General features: G+C 34.8%; 1 protein-coding gene across 5 annotated transcripts in view; it reads right to left on the bottom strand.

Annotated features, from left to right (window-relative positions):
* Nucleotides 1–1,026: 1,026 nt before the first annotated feature.
* Nucleotides 1,027–13,099, bottom strand: part of Mthfs (methenyltetrahydrofolate synthetase) — a 42,991-nt gene continuing 30,918 nt past the window's right edge. For all 5 annotated transcript variants that reach the window (XM_089092994.1, XM_089092995.1, XM_089092996.1 and 2 more), the window contains exons 3-5: nt 6,247–6,374; nt 2,164–2,303; nt 1,027–1,324 (exon numbers count right to left, since the gene is read on the bottom strand). In XM_089092994.1, the coding sequence (XP_088949120.1) occupies nt 1,092–1,324; nt 2,164–2,303; nt 6,247–6,374 (501 nt within the window). In that variant the 3' untranslated portion in view covers nt 1,027–1,091. The remainder of the gene's footprint in view (nt 1,325–2,163; nt 2,304–6,246; nt 6,375–13,099) is intronic.

Here is a 13,099-nt window from a genome sequence, read left to right as displayed (position 1 = left end):
GTGCAGATTTCTTTGGAAAGTGTCGCTACCTTTTGGACTCAACAATTTGTTAATACTTGAATTTTTACTGACAAAAAGCTTTGTCAGATTTAGCTAGTTAGTTTTGCCTATATATTTTCACGGTTCAACATGGTAGCACAGACGATAATGAGTACTGCACTACAAACTTCACAATTTTGAAACAAGTCACTGAAAAATCTTGGATATCACATCTTTCAGGTATGAATAGACTTAAGATGGGTTCAATCGACAGAGGTTGTTTTATTTTAATGTCCTGGATACTTTAATAATAACCTAGCGTTAGTATGATGTATGAAGGCGAAGATTGACATTAAGATCTGTCAATGGTAAACAGTATTGGAGATTTAACGTTAAAATGACGATGTCTGAATATTTGGAAATGCATCAATGACCTTTTCGTACATACTGCTCTCGTTCTTCAAGTTTTATCGGATCCCACTTTACAATCTAAGGCTCATTAAACAGGTTCGTCAAAAAAAAAAAAAAAAAAAAAAAAAAAAAAAAAAAAAAAAAAAAAAAAAAAAAAAAATCTAGGTAATGCAGCTAAAAAGAAAAATGTACTCGAGGCTCACTGGCAATATACCATGCCAGACGAAACAAGAGACGGACCTGGCGAAACAGCCCCACGAGTAATCCCACGAAAACACTTTTATTTAAAAAAAAATACTAAAAACTAGAAAAACATTCAAATATTTTGAGACTAAAAATTAAAGCGTGTTGTGATCATGGGCATCCTATAGCTATCAAAGGACAACTTTTATCTCATGACCCCCCTATGCTTTCATTTTCAGCCTTAAAAAGTGCAGTTTTTCCTAGAAGCAATAAAAGAACTGTTTATAGTTTTTAGTACGCTTTGAAGTTTAATATTCTTATCAAAAGTCCAGATACACATAACTTCACAAGGAAAAAAAAGAAGCAAATGTAAAAATTCTTAGATAATTTATCATTTCAAGAGATCAAATTAAATTTGAACAGAAATAACACTAAAAAAAAAAAATACGAGTTTAAAACAGTATATTAAATATTACAAAATACAAAAAGTAGAAAACAAATCGATTTTACTAGTAGTGTCAGAAACTATCTCCTTTACCAGGATACACAACCTCATCAAGGACAAAGTCTGTTTCCGTTGTGGGAACACTGTCAAAAATGGATTCTTTAAAAGTCAAGCCAATCGTATAGGGCTCTGATTTTAGTTTTGTATATGAGGCCAAAAATCTGTCATAGAATCCTTTACCACGGCCGACGCGTCTCCCATCCGTTGAAAACGCCAACCCGGGTACCAATATAAGATCCAAAGGAACTGAAAAAGAATTTAATATTAGTTATTATTATCACTTTTACCCAAAGAATACAGTTAATATTCTAGTATCTCCTTCTCTGGATCAAAGCGAATCCCCAACCGTTTTCCGGGTTAGCGCCCCGCTCAAATCGTTTTTAGTGTTGTTCCAGAAATCTTTCCTCGTAGCCTCTGTTTCCCTGTAATGGTTCATTCATCCCCAATTGAGTGATTTAATCCATATCTATATATATATATATATATATATAAATTATAATCATTTTACCTTTTTTGAAGCTAGATAATGCTTGTGTCAAAATAGGTCAAAATGTAATGGGCTACAAGCCTAGGGTATACCAATTCCAAGCTCACCAGCAATCTACTACACTGATGATCCAAGATTCAAAATATATAGTCCGTTGGACCCCGTCCCCACTAGGTAGTCTACAGACAAATGATCGTTTTCAAATCCAAGCATTCCTGGGGTTGGAAACCTACCCTCAACCTGGAGATTCGACATCCAAATTTTTCCTCGAGACCCAATTAGACCTCGGTAGGATGTAGTTTAAAAATACAAGCCTTATATAGGCTTTAAACCTAGCTAAAAATACAATAGCTAATTTTAACGCCTTTTAGAGCAGTTTCCCAGGCACTTGAAAATATTATTTTTCGCATAACCTAAGTGCACACGAAGAAATGAGCTTCTGGTAAAAGAATAGGCTTTTATTACCAGACATGCTCTTTTCCTATCTAATTCTTGATATCCAAGGATTATTGATATCCAGATACCAAGGTCCTGAAATATCCTGATACCTGATACCAAGGTATCTTGATATCAGGCGTACAGAAGTTATAGTACCAACCTTTACTGGCAAAAGCATCTTCAAATGTTGTATCAGGATCAGGTTGAAGAATATGATATGGATTGTCCCGAGGAAGATTATACAGATCATCCAACGTCGGGATCTTCACCATTGTCATGAAGTGTGTTTTTGCATCAAACCTTAAAAAAAAATAGTTGACTTATTTTAGGCGATTGAAAAGCAATGTAAATACATATTTGAACCATTTACAGGTAACTGTTTTCTGTCTTAAGGTTCTATTTCAAGTCACTGTAAGGTCAATCTCAATTGCTTTAAATTTGGTCACTGTGCGTTCTATCTCACATTGAAATTTCATCCTGGCGAGTGATATTCTAAATTGTCTTTAATGAAGTTTTTCTTAAAGTCTTTAGAAATCCTTATCTTCTCTCTCTATCATTATGTTCTCTTTTCGTTGTCCCTTTCTCACTCTTGCCTTAGCTTTTATTCTATTTGGTGAGATGGGATGCATGAGATCCGTGTTTCTACCTTTAATTACTGTAAGAAAGAATTAATAGTATTTTAAATGGTATTGGCCAATGCGAGTTTTAAAATTGATCAAAAGCAAAATTCACCTATGACCAAATTTTAGAAAAAAAAAAATCCAAAATTGGGTATGTAGATATCATTTCAATAATAATGATATATTTTTTTTCCAGTGCAGATTGCACACATTAAAAAAAGAACTAGTATTTAAAAGTGAAATAGGTACTAAGCCGAAAATTAACCTGCCCCCTCTCAGCCCCACTAAGTTTAGACAAAACATACCAACAGACAATTTACTCCACAAAATTTGACCAAAATTCTTGAATTCCATTGGAATCGGGAAACACCATCACTAGCATTGGATATAGTTTAATAGATGCAACTTTCTCCTCTTAAAAACATTTTTTCTTTGTATTTTGTCAAGGTGGAGCTTGAATATTCCTCTTCTAGCTCTGGATATGTTTATACTACACAAGTTAGTTATCTTTATTATCACAAAACACAATCCCTGCCCCTCTCTCAAATTCTGCATACCTTATTAAACGTTGTAAGTGAGAGAACTAACTGCAAATCGATCATGCAATTGTTAAAATTATATCACACAAATTGTTTAATTGATTTTCAATTAAGTTCAACCAGTAGCCTAAAAAAATATATCTGTCACTTTTTGTTAAAATTTAGTTGTTGAGGATATCATAGTTTTCACAGCCTGCTGTTACTGTTGCTCAAAATCCCAAATATAGTTATAACATTTTGTATAAAGATGAAATTAGATTAATTATTGAAACTCTGTATTACAATTTTATATATTCTTTGTGCATAAGATAATCTTGCAATCGAATTAACGCACACTATGCCATTCATTTTTCATTTTTGCTTATTTCATCAAAAAAAGGTCCTATTGTATACGTTTCAGATTGGTTTCCGGTTTTGATTCTAAATAAAAAGTGCTTGAATTCAGCAAGACGTCTCTTCGTAAACAAAATGTATACAGATTGTCAGAAGATAGTAATTCAAATCAAATTTTAGAACATAGCTTGCAAGGGTTAAAAAACATCCGAATTAGCAGGGAACCTTTTGAATATCAAAATTAACAAGATAATGACAAAAATTGCTCAGCTAAACACGTATAGCTAATTAAGACACGCAGAAAATTAATTAAGTACCCTGTAATTTCCAAATCCTGCCCAGAAAATTTCCAAAAACTGGAGAAGAAACTGTTTGGTTGTGCCAAAATATTGGGAAAACTGAAGGACGTCATAAAGATTTTGACTCCCCCCCATGATGGCCGATATCTTCATGTTGGTTTACGGCAGTTGCTTTCGTTTCTATTCGTGCTTTCTTTTCCACGAGTTAAATGTTTCAGTCATGGAAAGTTTAAACTGAATCTTAAAAAGCAATCTTTTTGACATAATTGTTTTGAAAAATTGACAACCTTTTTTTTACTCTCATTAGCTTTCACTGCATGTCTGAAAGAAGCATTAAACCATAAAGGCTCAAGCAAATATTAAAAGCTAGCCTAATCCTGAAATTACACAACTGCTTTTTCTGACACAAAACACTTAATGCATAACCGAAGAATAAAAAGCATAGATTTTTTCAAGCTGTCATATCAAATGGATATGCGATTAATAAAAATATAAAACAAACAAAACAAAGTACGAATTTGGTTAACGTTAAGTGCCAAGGACATCAAAATAAAAACATTTTTTGTCCCCTGGCCCCATTTTCGGTCTATTCATACCTGGAAACCGGGATTTTCTGCGATTTTTCTTTGGTTGTTATACAACTTATTCGTGAAAGAGACAATAAACTTTTTTTGCTTAAAAACAAGCCCAAACAAGGTTTGCAACACCAGACATACGCCTAACAATACAATAACCAATAGGAAGATACACCCATTATGTTTAGTTGGGTTATTGAACAAATATAGGCTAGCGGGAGCATTTAAAAGTTAAATAATAAAAGTGGCATCTTTAAACTGGAAGAAAACAAGGATTCTATTTACGTGTCAATAGTCAACTATAGGGATAAATATAAAATAATATGTTAGCCTAATTGGTCTTTCTAAAAATATATTTTTCCATGGAAGTCAATTAACTAATAATTTCAAGTTTTTAATCTTGAATAATGTTAATAATATCCATATAAATGCATAGCTTAGATTTAGGGAAGTGTTTGTTCTTTGCTTAAACAATCAGGTAAGCTATACTTCTAAAGCTCCATGATACATTCTTTTCGCTCATTTCTGCTCATCTAATAGTAATAGTAGTAATGTGATTAACGACGCTTCTTGACTACTAAGGTCCCTGCGTCGGCCCTTTAGTGTGTTGATACAGCTGGGTTCGATCTCTAAGTCCTGTATTACCAGACTGAGGTCAAACCCACCGTACCATTACAGGACTTTCGGCTGATCTTTCAACCACGTTCCTTATTTTCAAACTTGGCGCCTACTAAGCGTAAAACTACCTAACTACACGTGGAGGCCTTTTGCATTAAAAACTGAGTCTGGAGTTCCCCTAATTTTTAAAGACGCATATACATGTGTAAGTTTCCACTTGACCAATTTAAAAAATTACTTTTCATTTTTAGTGCCCTTGGTGCTTGAAGTTTGCAAAAGAATCGAGGTAAGAGTAATTGGCATTGGATATTTGCCAGGTATCTTTTACATTTGCATCCTTGGACAAGAAACCTTAAAATTATCAATATTTATAACCTTGCAGACGCAAATCAGCAGTAACAAATTTTTAACCCCCTTTCAAAGGTATGTTTTCCGCCCAAGGTCATCAATTTGTTCTTATTGACGTAAGGTATATGAAGAGTTTTTTGAAGTGATTTTTGTAATGTATTTGAATTTTCAATTGTGTGTTTGTGTCCTTTGTTGGTTTCATCTTTAGTGCTTACTCCGCCTATTGTTTATTTTTTTGACGTGTAATAATTGAAAAATAATAATAAATAATAATAAAACGACATTTTATCAAAGAAGATTAGATAATTTTTATGTGATAAAAACTTTAATCTCAAATTAAAGAATCAAATTTACAAAAACTTAAAACATATAAGCTACTTCTGCATTTCGAAGGCTAATATCGAACTGCTAAGGTCAGTAGTTATAAACCTGAGCAATAGTATAGGAAACCTTATGAACCAGCTTTCAGACCAGACATACAAATGTTTATTTCTACTGCCTATTTGGGGCCCAGAGGCAACCTGTCACGTTCACACAAGTGTGAAATCACAGTGGGTTTTACAGATAAGAACATAGCCCAACAAATATTACAAGTAATAGAATAGGGCAAAAACTCGCACCTTGAACACTAAAAGGCTCCGCTGTGACCTTGAAAAGTTTTACCCAAAAGTTTCTCTAACTCGACAGTAACTTTGAATTTTGTTTCCCGCATAATTTTCCTTGGTTCCCTTCTGGAATCGTTCTATAAGAGTTACGCTAAGGACGTGCCATTTTTCCTTTTATCGTATACCTACACGTACAAGCCAAACTATCCTTCCTACCAATATAAAAAACCTCCACATGTAGCAATCGTTAGGGCATAATCGAAATAAAAAATAAAACAAAATTATGCAGGAATGGTACCTTCTTACCGAGGAACAAAGCAAGATTTAGATTTCGCATAGATGTCAGCTATGATATATTTTGTTTGTATTTCATCTTCCAGACTTACATAAACACCAATAGCATTTGCCTCCGAATACCTTCTGTGGCCAAGAATCTAAAGAAAAAAACATAGCAAGTGTTAAACGTTAGTGCTCTTTAAGAAATGTTTGGAATGACTTTTAATTGCAGTACACGCTGATTGCCGTGGAGACATGGGTGCCAAATATTAAACGCAATAAAATAACAAGGTAAGTTAAAGTCAAAATTCAAAATAAAAAACAAGTAAAAGTGAAGTGGAAACACTGGGCAGTAAGTTTTTTGTTTACAAACCTTACTTATTTTTTTTAAGTAGCACAGAAAAAGTAAAGCAAAAATGCTGGTAAATAATTTTCCATTTTTCAAAAACCAGGATTTTTTTTCAATAGAAAATAAGTTTTATCCGAATATTTCGATTCATTTCGAAACAGCTTTCATATTCTTTGATATATATATATATATATATATATATATATATATATATATATATATATATATATATATATATATATATATATATATAATTTATATATATATATATACATTTTTTTTATATATATATAAAAAAAAACCTAAATGACGTTGTCTTTTACGAACCTAGTCATAGGTTTATAAAAGAAAAGTAGAAAGTAGAAAATGGTACCAAAAACAATCCCCTCCTTCTGTATACTCCACCTCACAGTCCCCTCAAAAAGTTTCATAAATCGTCTGCTGACTAGTAAAACTAACAGGCGACTGCAACATGGCGAAGATATATTTAACGGCTCAATTCAAAGCTCTTGGACATATCAACGTGCTTTTCGTAGATTCATCTTGATAACGCCATCATAAAGCGCCACATGCACTTTTTGGTGCCATTTCTGGAGTTGAAAGCATAAAAAATGCACCATGATAATCTATATGGTTTTATTGTCCTTCACTAGTCTAAAATCACGATATTCTACAGATTTAACACAACAATATTTTTATCCATAATAGTAGATTTGAAAGTTTCGAAAAGAGCCTGAAACCCCTTAACCATGACAAAGTAAATCCGCTGTAAAAAAAAGAAGGCTATTCTTGTTTACTGTGTGAAAATCCAGCACATGATCCATAATCAACTGTTAAATTAATTTGTAATCTCGATTAATTTGTGTTTCGGATAAACTATAGCAAATAGGGATATGTGAGCAATGACTTTTCATAAGATTAGTCACCAGTTGGCCTATTCTGCCGGAAACATGCTATACAAATAAAATTAACACTATTAGATTGATTATTTTATGATATTTATAAATACTGTGGTCATTTTTATGACAATGCAGCCCCCCCCTGACGGTACGGCCCTAATCATATATTTTCCTTTAATTGATCTCGTGATGCGTCTTAGGTTTAAATTAGATTTTGCTGTTTAAAAATGACTTTAAAATTAAATAATAAAAGAAAGAAATTTGATTATCTAATTAATAGATGTTCATAGCTTGCTAAAACTAATTCATAGCTTTTTACAAAACATAGTGTACTTGCTGATTTCTTTCTTCTGTTCCAGTCTAACACAGTTTAAGAGAATAAATATCAGTCCTTAAAAATTTTAAAAGCTTCTGCATTCTGTTTCGAGTAAATCTAGAATCAAAATAATAGTTATGGTATTTCAAGAGAGTCCAAGTTGGAATTTGAATTTTTAGTTTTCCCAAAAAGAGCCACCAGAAAAGCGCAAAAACAAAGAAATCATTTGATTTCCCGTGATTATTATTTTTATTTTATTTATTTATTTGAATGTAAAAACAGTGGAGTCCAATTCAATAATGCAACCCACCTGCACAAAGAAGCGACTAAGAGCCCATGTTAGTAATGGAGTCAAAATCACCCCAAAATAAGGAGGGGGGGGGGTCTTTTATACCTATAATAATAATAATAATTTATTTATTACCCACTATAAAAAAGAAGTGGAGTACATCAAGAACAAAAAAAAAAAAAAAAAAAAAAAAAAACAAAATAAAAAAAAAAAAAAAGCAAACTCGCACACTTAACAAATATTTACATAAAACGACGTAAATTATGGTGTGCAGTAAGACATGCCGATAACGACAGCTTTCCCGCAAGCACAGTCACTTTTTCTCGCAAATCAAGAAGGCCAAATAGCAATATTGGATGCCGGTTTCGGAACCACGGAGGGAGGCACAAAAGGTACCGAGAAAATTTAAAATAATAAATCCAGATAGATTTCAGATCTTTGGGCTTCAGAATTGGAAGAAAACCAGATAAAAAAAGAATAGAATGACCGCAAAATTAAGAATATAATTTCCCCAGCGCTTTTCTATTGTACCTCCCTCTATTTGCAACAATTTTTGAATATTCTATCTGATTTTTTTTTTTTGCATTAGAAATTGTCAGAGCCCGAAGTGTGTTAAGATTATTAGTAATGTGAAGACCAATCCACCGAAAAGAAGAGACACAGGGAATAGAGAAAAAAACACAGTTAAGAGGGAGACTCGCATTCGAATTAAAAGAAGTAGATTCGCAGTTATCAACGTTCAAAATAAGCCCAATCCGTCTGAACTGGTCTGAGATCCAGCTGACAGAATGTGAGAGCCCAGCCCTGGAAGGACTGACAAGGAGAACATCGTCCACATAAGCGAGATACGAGACATCAATTCCATCAGAAATGAAAGTCGAAGGCAAAGATGAAAGGATAGGAGCAATACATAACTTAAAATAGTTGGAGAAAGCACACCACCTTGGCAGACCCCACGCCGGAGAAACACATTTGAATCAGAAGCTACTCCATTACCTTTTACCCGAATAAAAGAGTTAGAAAACCAGTACCGTAACAAAACAACAATAGAAAGGTTAATACTATTAGATAAAAGTGAATAGAGTGCGTGTGAGTGGACTATACTATCGAAAGCTTTCTAAAGATCAAGAGCACAGATATGAAGAGGAGATTTATTATTAACAGCTTGCAACAGGAGGGAAGCTAGAACCCGATGTGCGTGCTGACATCCTAGCCTTTTTTAAAGCCAAATTAGTTTTCACCAAAATTAACATTTTCTGAAATGAAAGGGAGAAGAATATATTCAAAAATTTTGCTAAGATTGCACGAAACAGTAATTGGTCGATAAGAACTACACCCTGACGAAGTTTTTCCACCCTTCAAAACCGAAGTGACTGTGTCACAGAGAAAACTGTCAGGAATCATAGAAGTAGATAAATACATCTGAAACAGTAGCTGAAGGTGATCTATCAAAGTTGGGCAAACTACTTTTAGATGATAAGAAGAAATTCCGTCTTGATCAACAGAGCTAGATTTCATGTTCTCAATAGCTTGACCAATATCAGCAGTAGAAACTGGTAATACATTACTCTGAGAAATACGATTAGGCAAACACGACTCAAGAAGATTACTAAAAAGCTTTTGAATTTCCTGGTTCACCTTGCCGAAAATATCATTATAATACGACACCCAAGTATGAACTGCTATGGAACTGTCAGAAAACTCACTACTAAGCTTATCCGAATTCAGAACATAAGACCACTCCTTTTTCAACGCAGGAAAATCAAAACCAGATACCCCAGACTGCCGTAAACGTTTTTTATATGCACGCTTGGTACTTTGCTTCAGATCGAAGACAACTCCTCGATTTGGCTGACCGCAAGACACCCATATTCGTAGCCAAAACTTAGCTTTATTCTTTACAATTTTTAATTCTGGGTCCAAACCCATTCTGGTTTTCTAGTTTTAACTTTAATCTTTTCTAGAGGAACAGCAGTCACCTCTGCTTATTTTAAGCACCAAATTATTTTATCATAATATTCATTTAGAGACTGCTTATCATTTGAGAAACGGTCAGTAACTTGAAGCAAATGGTAAGGAACTTTTATAGAACCCAATAACGTGGACAACGTAGTAATATAAAGTGCAAACTTAGCTATACTCCAGTTATTCCTTTAAAACCACTTAGAACTTTGTGTAAATGGTATAGTAGAACGAAAAGCGACTAGTGAAGCAGAGAACGAAATCGGGAGATGGTCAATATGACGATCGTCTTCATGAACAAGAACAGTCGATACATTAATATTTGGCGAGGTAACTACATGGTCAATATTAGACAAACTTCTAGATTGGTGAATTTACGAATAATCAACACTTTTCTCAACTATTTTATAAGCAGAAAAAGCATCAAGGACTATATCGGATCGAACTGACTGACTTGTAATATCTGTGTTGAAGTCACCAACCACTATGAAATCATAACCAGTCGATACAACAGATGCAAGAATAGCCTTAAGATTTGCCAAGGCTTTCATATACACGTTTAAAGCGGAAATAGTATTTTTGTTACACGGGAGATACACATTTATCAGCACAGTATTATCAAACCGAACCCCAAGGATGAATTTATCACTATAAAAACACACTGGAGAGAGTAAACTCAGGTTATTCTTACCAATGCACGCGAGGCCTCCAGAAGGTCTACCAAAAGTGACATCAGCATTAGTTGTAAAAACGGAATTATTGTGACTTCTTTTTAACACGTTAATCCTAGTAGAAGTTAGGAGGTGTTCTTGAAGGAATACTATGTCAAACCGGTCACACAATTCATCAATCATATGCTCCTTTAAAGGAATGTTAGGGTATTTAGCCACCAATATTATACCTGTATCCCACCGCTGCCACCAATGTTAGGGTATTTAGCCACCAATATTATACTGGTGGGCCAAGATGCCACCAGTGTTATAGTGGTAAGCTACAATGCCACTAGTATTGGCGTGATAATGTACGGGTGTCACCACTTATTGGAGGGGAAAGCCCGGCCCCAAATTATAATTTGATGCCCGCGTCTACCACACCGGTTCTGCAAATGCCGGGTTTGGTACTTCCCTATTTACAGTATACCCTGTCCCAGGGTTTGATAACGTGATCAAGTGGTCAAATAACCACTTTTTAAAGCCATGTGTATCTACCCTTGGCTACCACTGAAGATCCAACTCTCTCCTTGGAGTAACAAACCCCCTGTCAATATAATAATGACGGTATCTCGTAACTCTATTCCTACCCAGCCTGGGTCCCGGGAAAATTTAGTACACAGTTTGTAGAAAATCTTACTTGTATGGTTCCAAATGATCACATATAACAACCAAACATATATGCTTCCCCGAACTAGGTCTAAATGCAGACTAACTCAAAAATAATATTCTTTACAGTAACTGTTCATAGGGATGGACCTTCGCCTGGCCCAGCCAATCCTCTCAATCCCCATTCAAAATCCATTCTACTTTCTTAGCTTTATCTTTCAATGACTCAAATCAGGAAGTCCCAAAATAGAATTTAGTTCAAAGCTTACTTATTGCAAAACAACTATAGCTTAGCAACGAGGATTTAAATTGTCATTTTACTATAGGCAAATCTAAGCAAATGTAATTACGGAACGAAAACAGGTCATTTATCTGAAAAGAAAAGAAACAGGGGTAGAACCCCAACAAGTACCATTTATATTAAGCGAGATAATCGAAAAAGGCACAATCATTTCTTCTTGGCAATGATATCTCTCAGTACTTTGCATCTAAGACTAATGGAGGCGTGATTTTCACCACAATTGGCACATCTTGCATCAAACTGGCAGGGAGAATCCTTGGTGGAAAAATGAGGCGTGCACACATCAAGCAGCGTGCATACTTCGCAACCAAACTTGTACAATCAGCTACTCTATGGTCTGGCGAACGGCATTTGAGACAGCACCGAGGTGCCGACAGATATTCTTTCACAGATAAGTATTCATATCCAAGTTTAACACCATTTTGCATAGACTTGGCTTTTGACATGGAGTCACAAAACTAAAGCTTAACCGTGCCAGTGTCACCGAGCCGCATAACTTCCGCCACACCTGGATATCCTTGAAAGAATGAGAGGTCTTTCAACATTAATTAGCCATTTGTCACTTCGCAAACTCAGCTTGGTAACTGCATCGTGACAGCTTACTTTATCGAGCACTTCTTTGCGTTTTATCGGATAATTTAGTGTTTTCGGTACTTTAGAGACAACAACAGTGGTGTGAGTCAGTTGACGGCGTCGCACGGGCAGGCAGTGGTGGAAAGTGATTATCATACGAATCGAACATACTTGAAACAGTCTTTAGGAAGTGTTCCATTTTATTCAATTTTGCGTTCAAACTCGAATAAACAAAGCACGGATGACAGGGACATCATTTGGAGAACGAATTACAAACGTCGGTAGGTCTATGTCTTCATCGTCACACATTTCAAGAATATACTTAACATATCCTTCAGATGGCTTTCCAAAGCCTTCGTCCTCTGTCTTCTCGGAAGCTCAGTCCCAGGTACGGCCGCATCGTAGAGGAGTTTTTTTTTAGCATCGATTACACTCGGCAAAAAACTCCTTTCCAAACTTCAGTATCTCGTTGTCATTCACTCCATTATCACGGTTAAATTGCAAAAAATTTCAAAACCGGCGAAAAAAAAAAGTCCATTATTCATTATTCACTGTACGTATCATAAGGACCAGATACCAATAAGCAAGGGAAGCGTAGTTTCTTGCTACCAGATCCCCGAAATTTAAGGGAGTAACACTACCGGCAGGTACAACGGCCCTTGCGACAAGAAACTCCCCCCTTCTGCTCGCTTATTAGCAAAATTGAATTATAATCAGATTATTAAATCGAATTTAAAAGATAGTAGAATAATAGAGCACCTTAAATGAGTGAGTAAATATATCCAATGGTAAAATAGTCCGTAAATGTCAATTTATTATTGCACTTATTTCGAAACTATTACCAGGCATAATGCAAGAAAGGCCTGACAAAGGTT

The sequence above is a fragment of the Artemia sp. Qi Xiang Cuo genome, chromosome 8, assembly GCF_049724085.1.
Source record: "Artemia sp. Qi Xiang Cuo chromosome 8, ASM4972408v1, whole genome shotgun sequence".
Taxonomy (NCBI): domain Eukaryota; kingdom Metazoa; phylum Arthropoda; class Branchiopoda; order Anostraca; family Artemiidae; genus Artemia; species Artemia sp. Qi Xiang Cuo.
The sequence above is the reverse complement of the archived record's forward strand: the minus strand, read 5'-3'. Positions and strand labels throughout refer to the sequence as shown.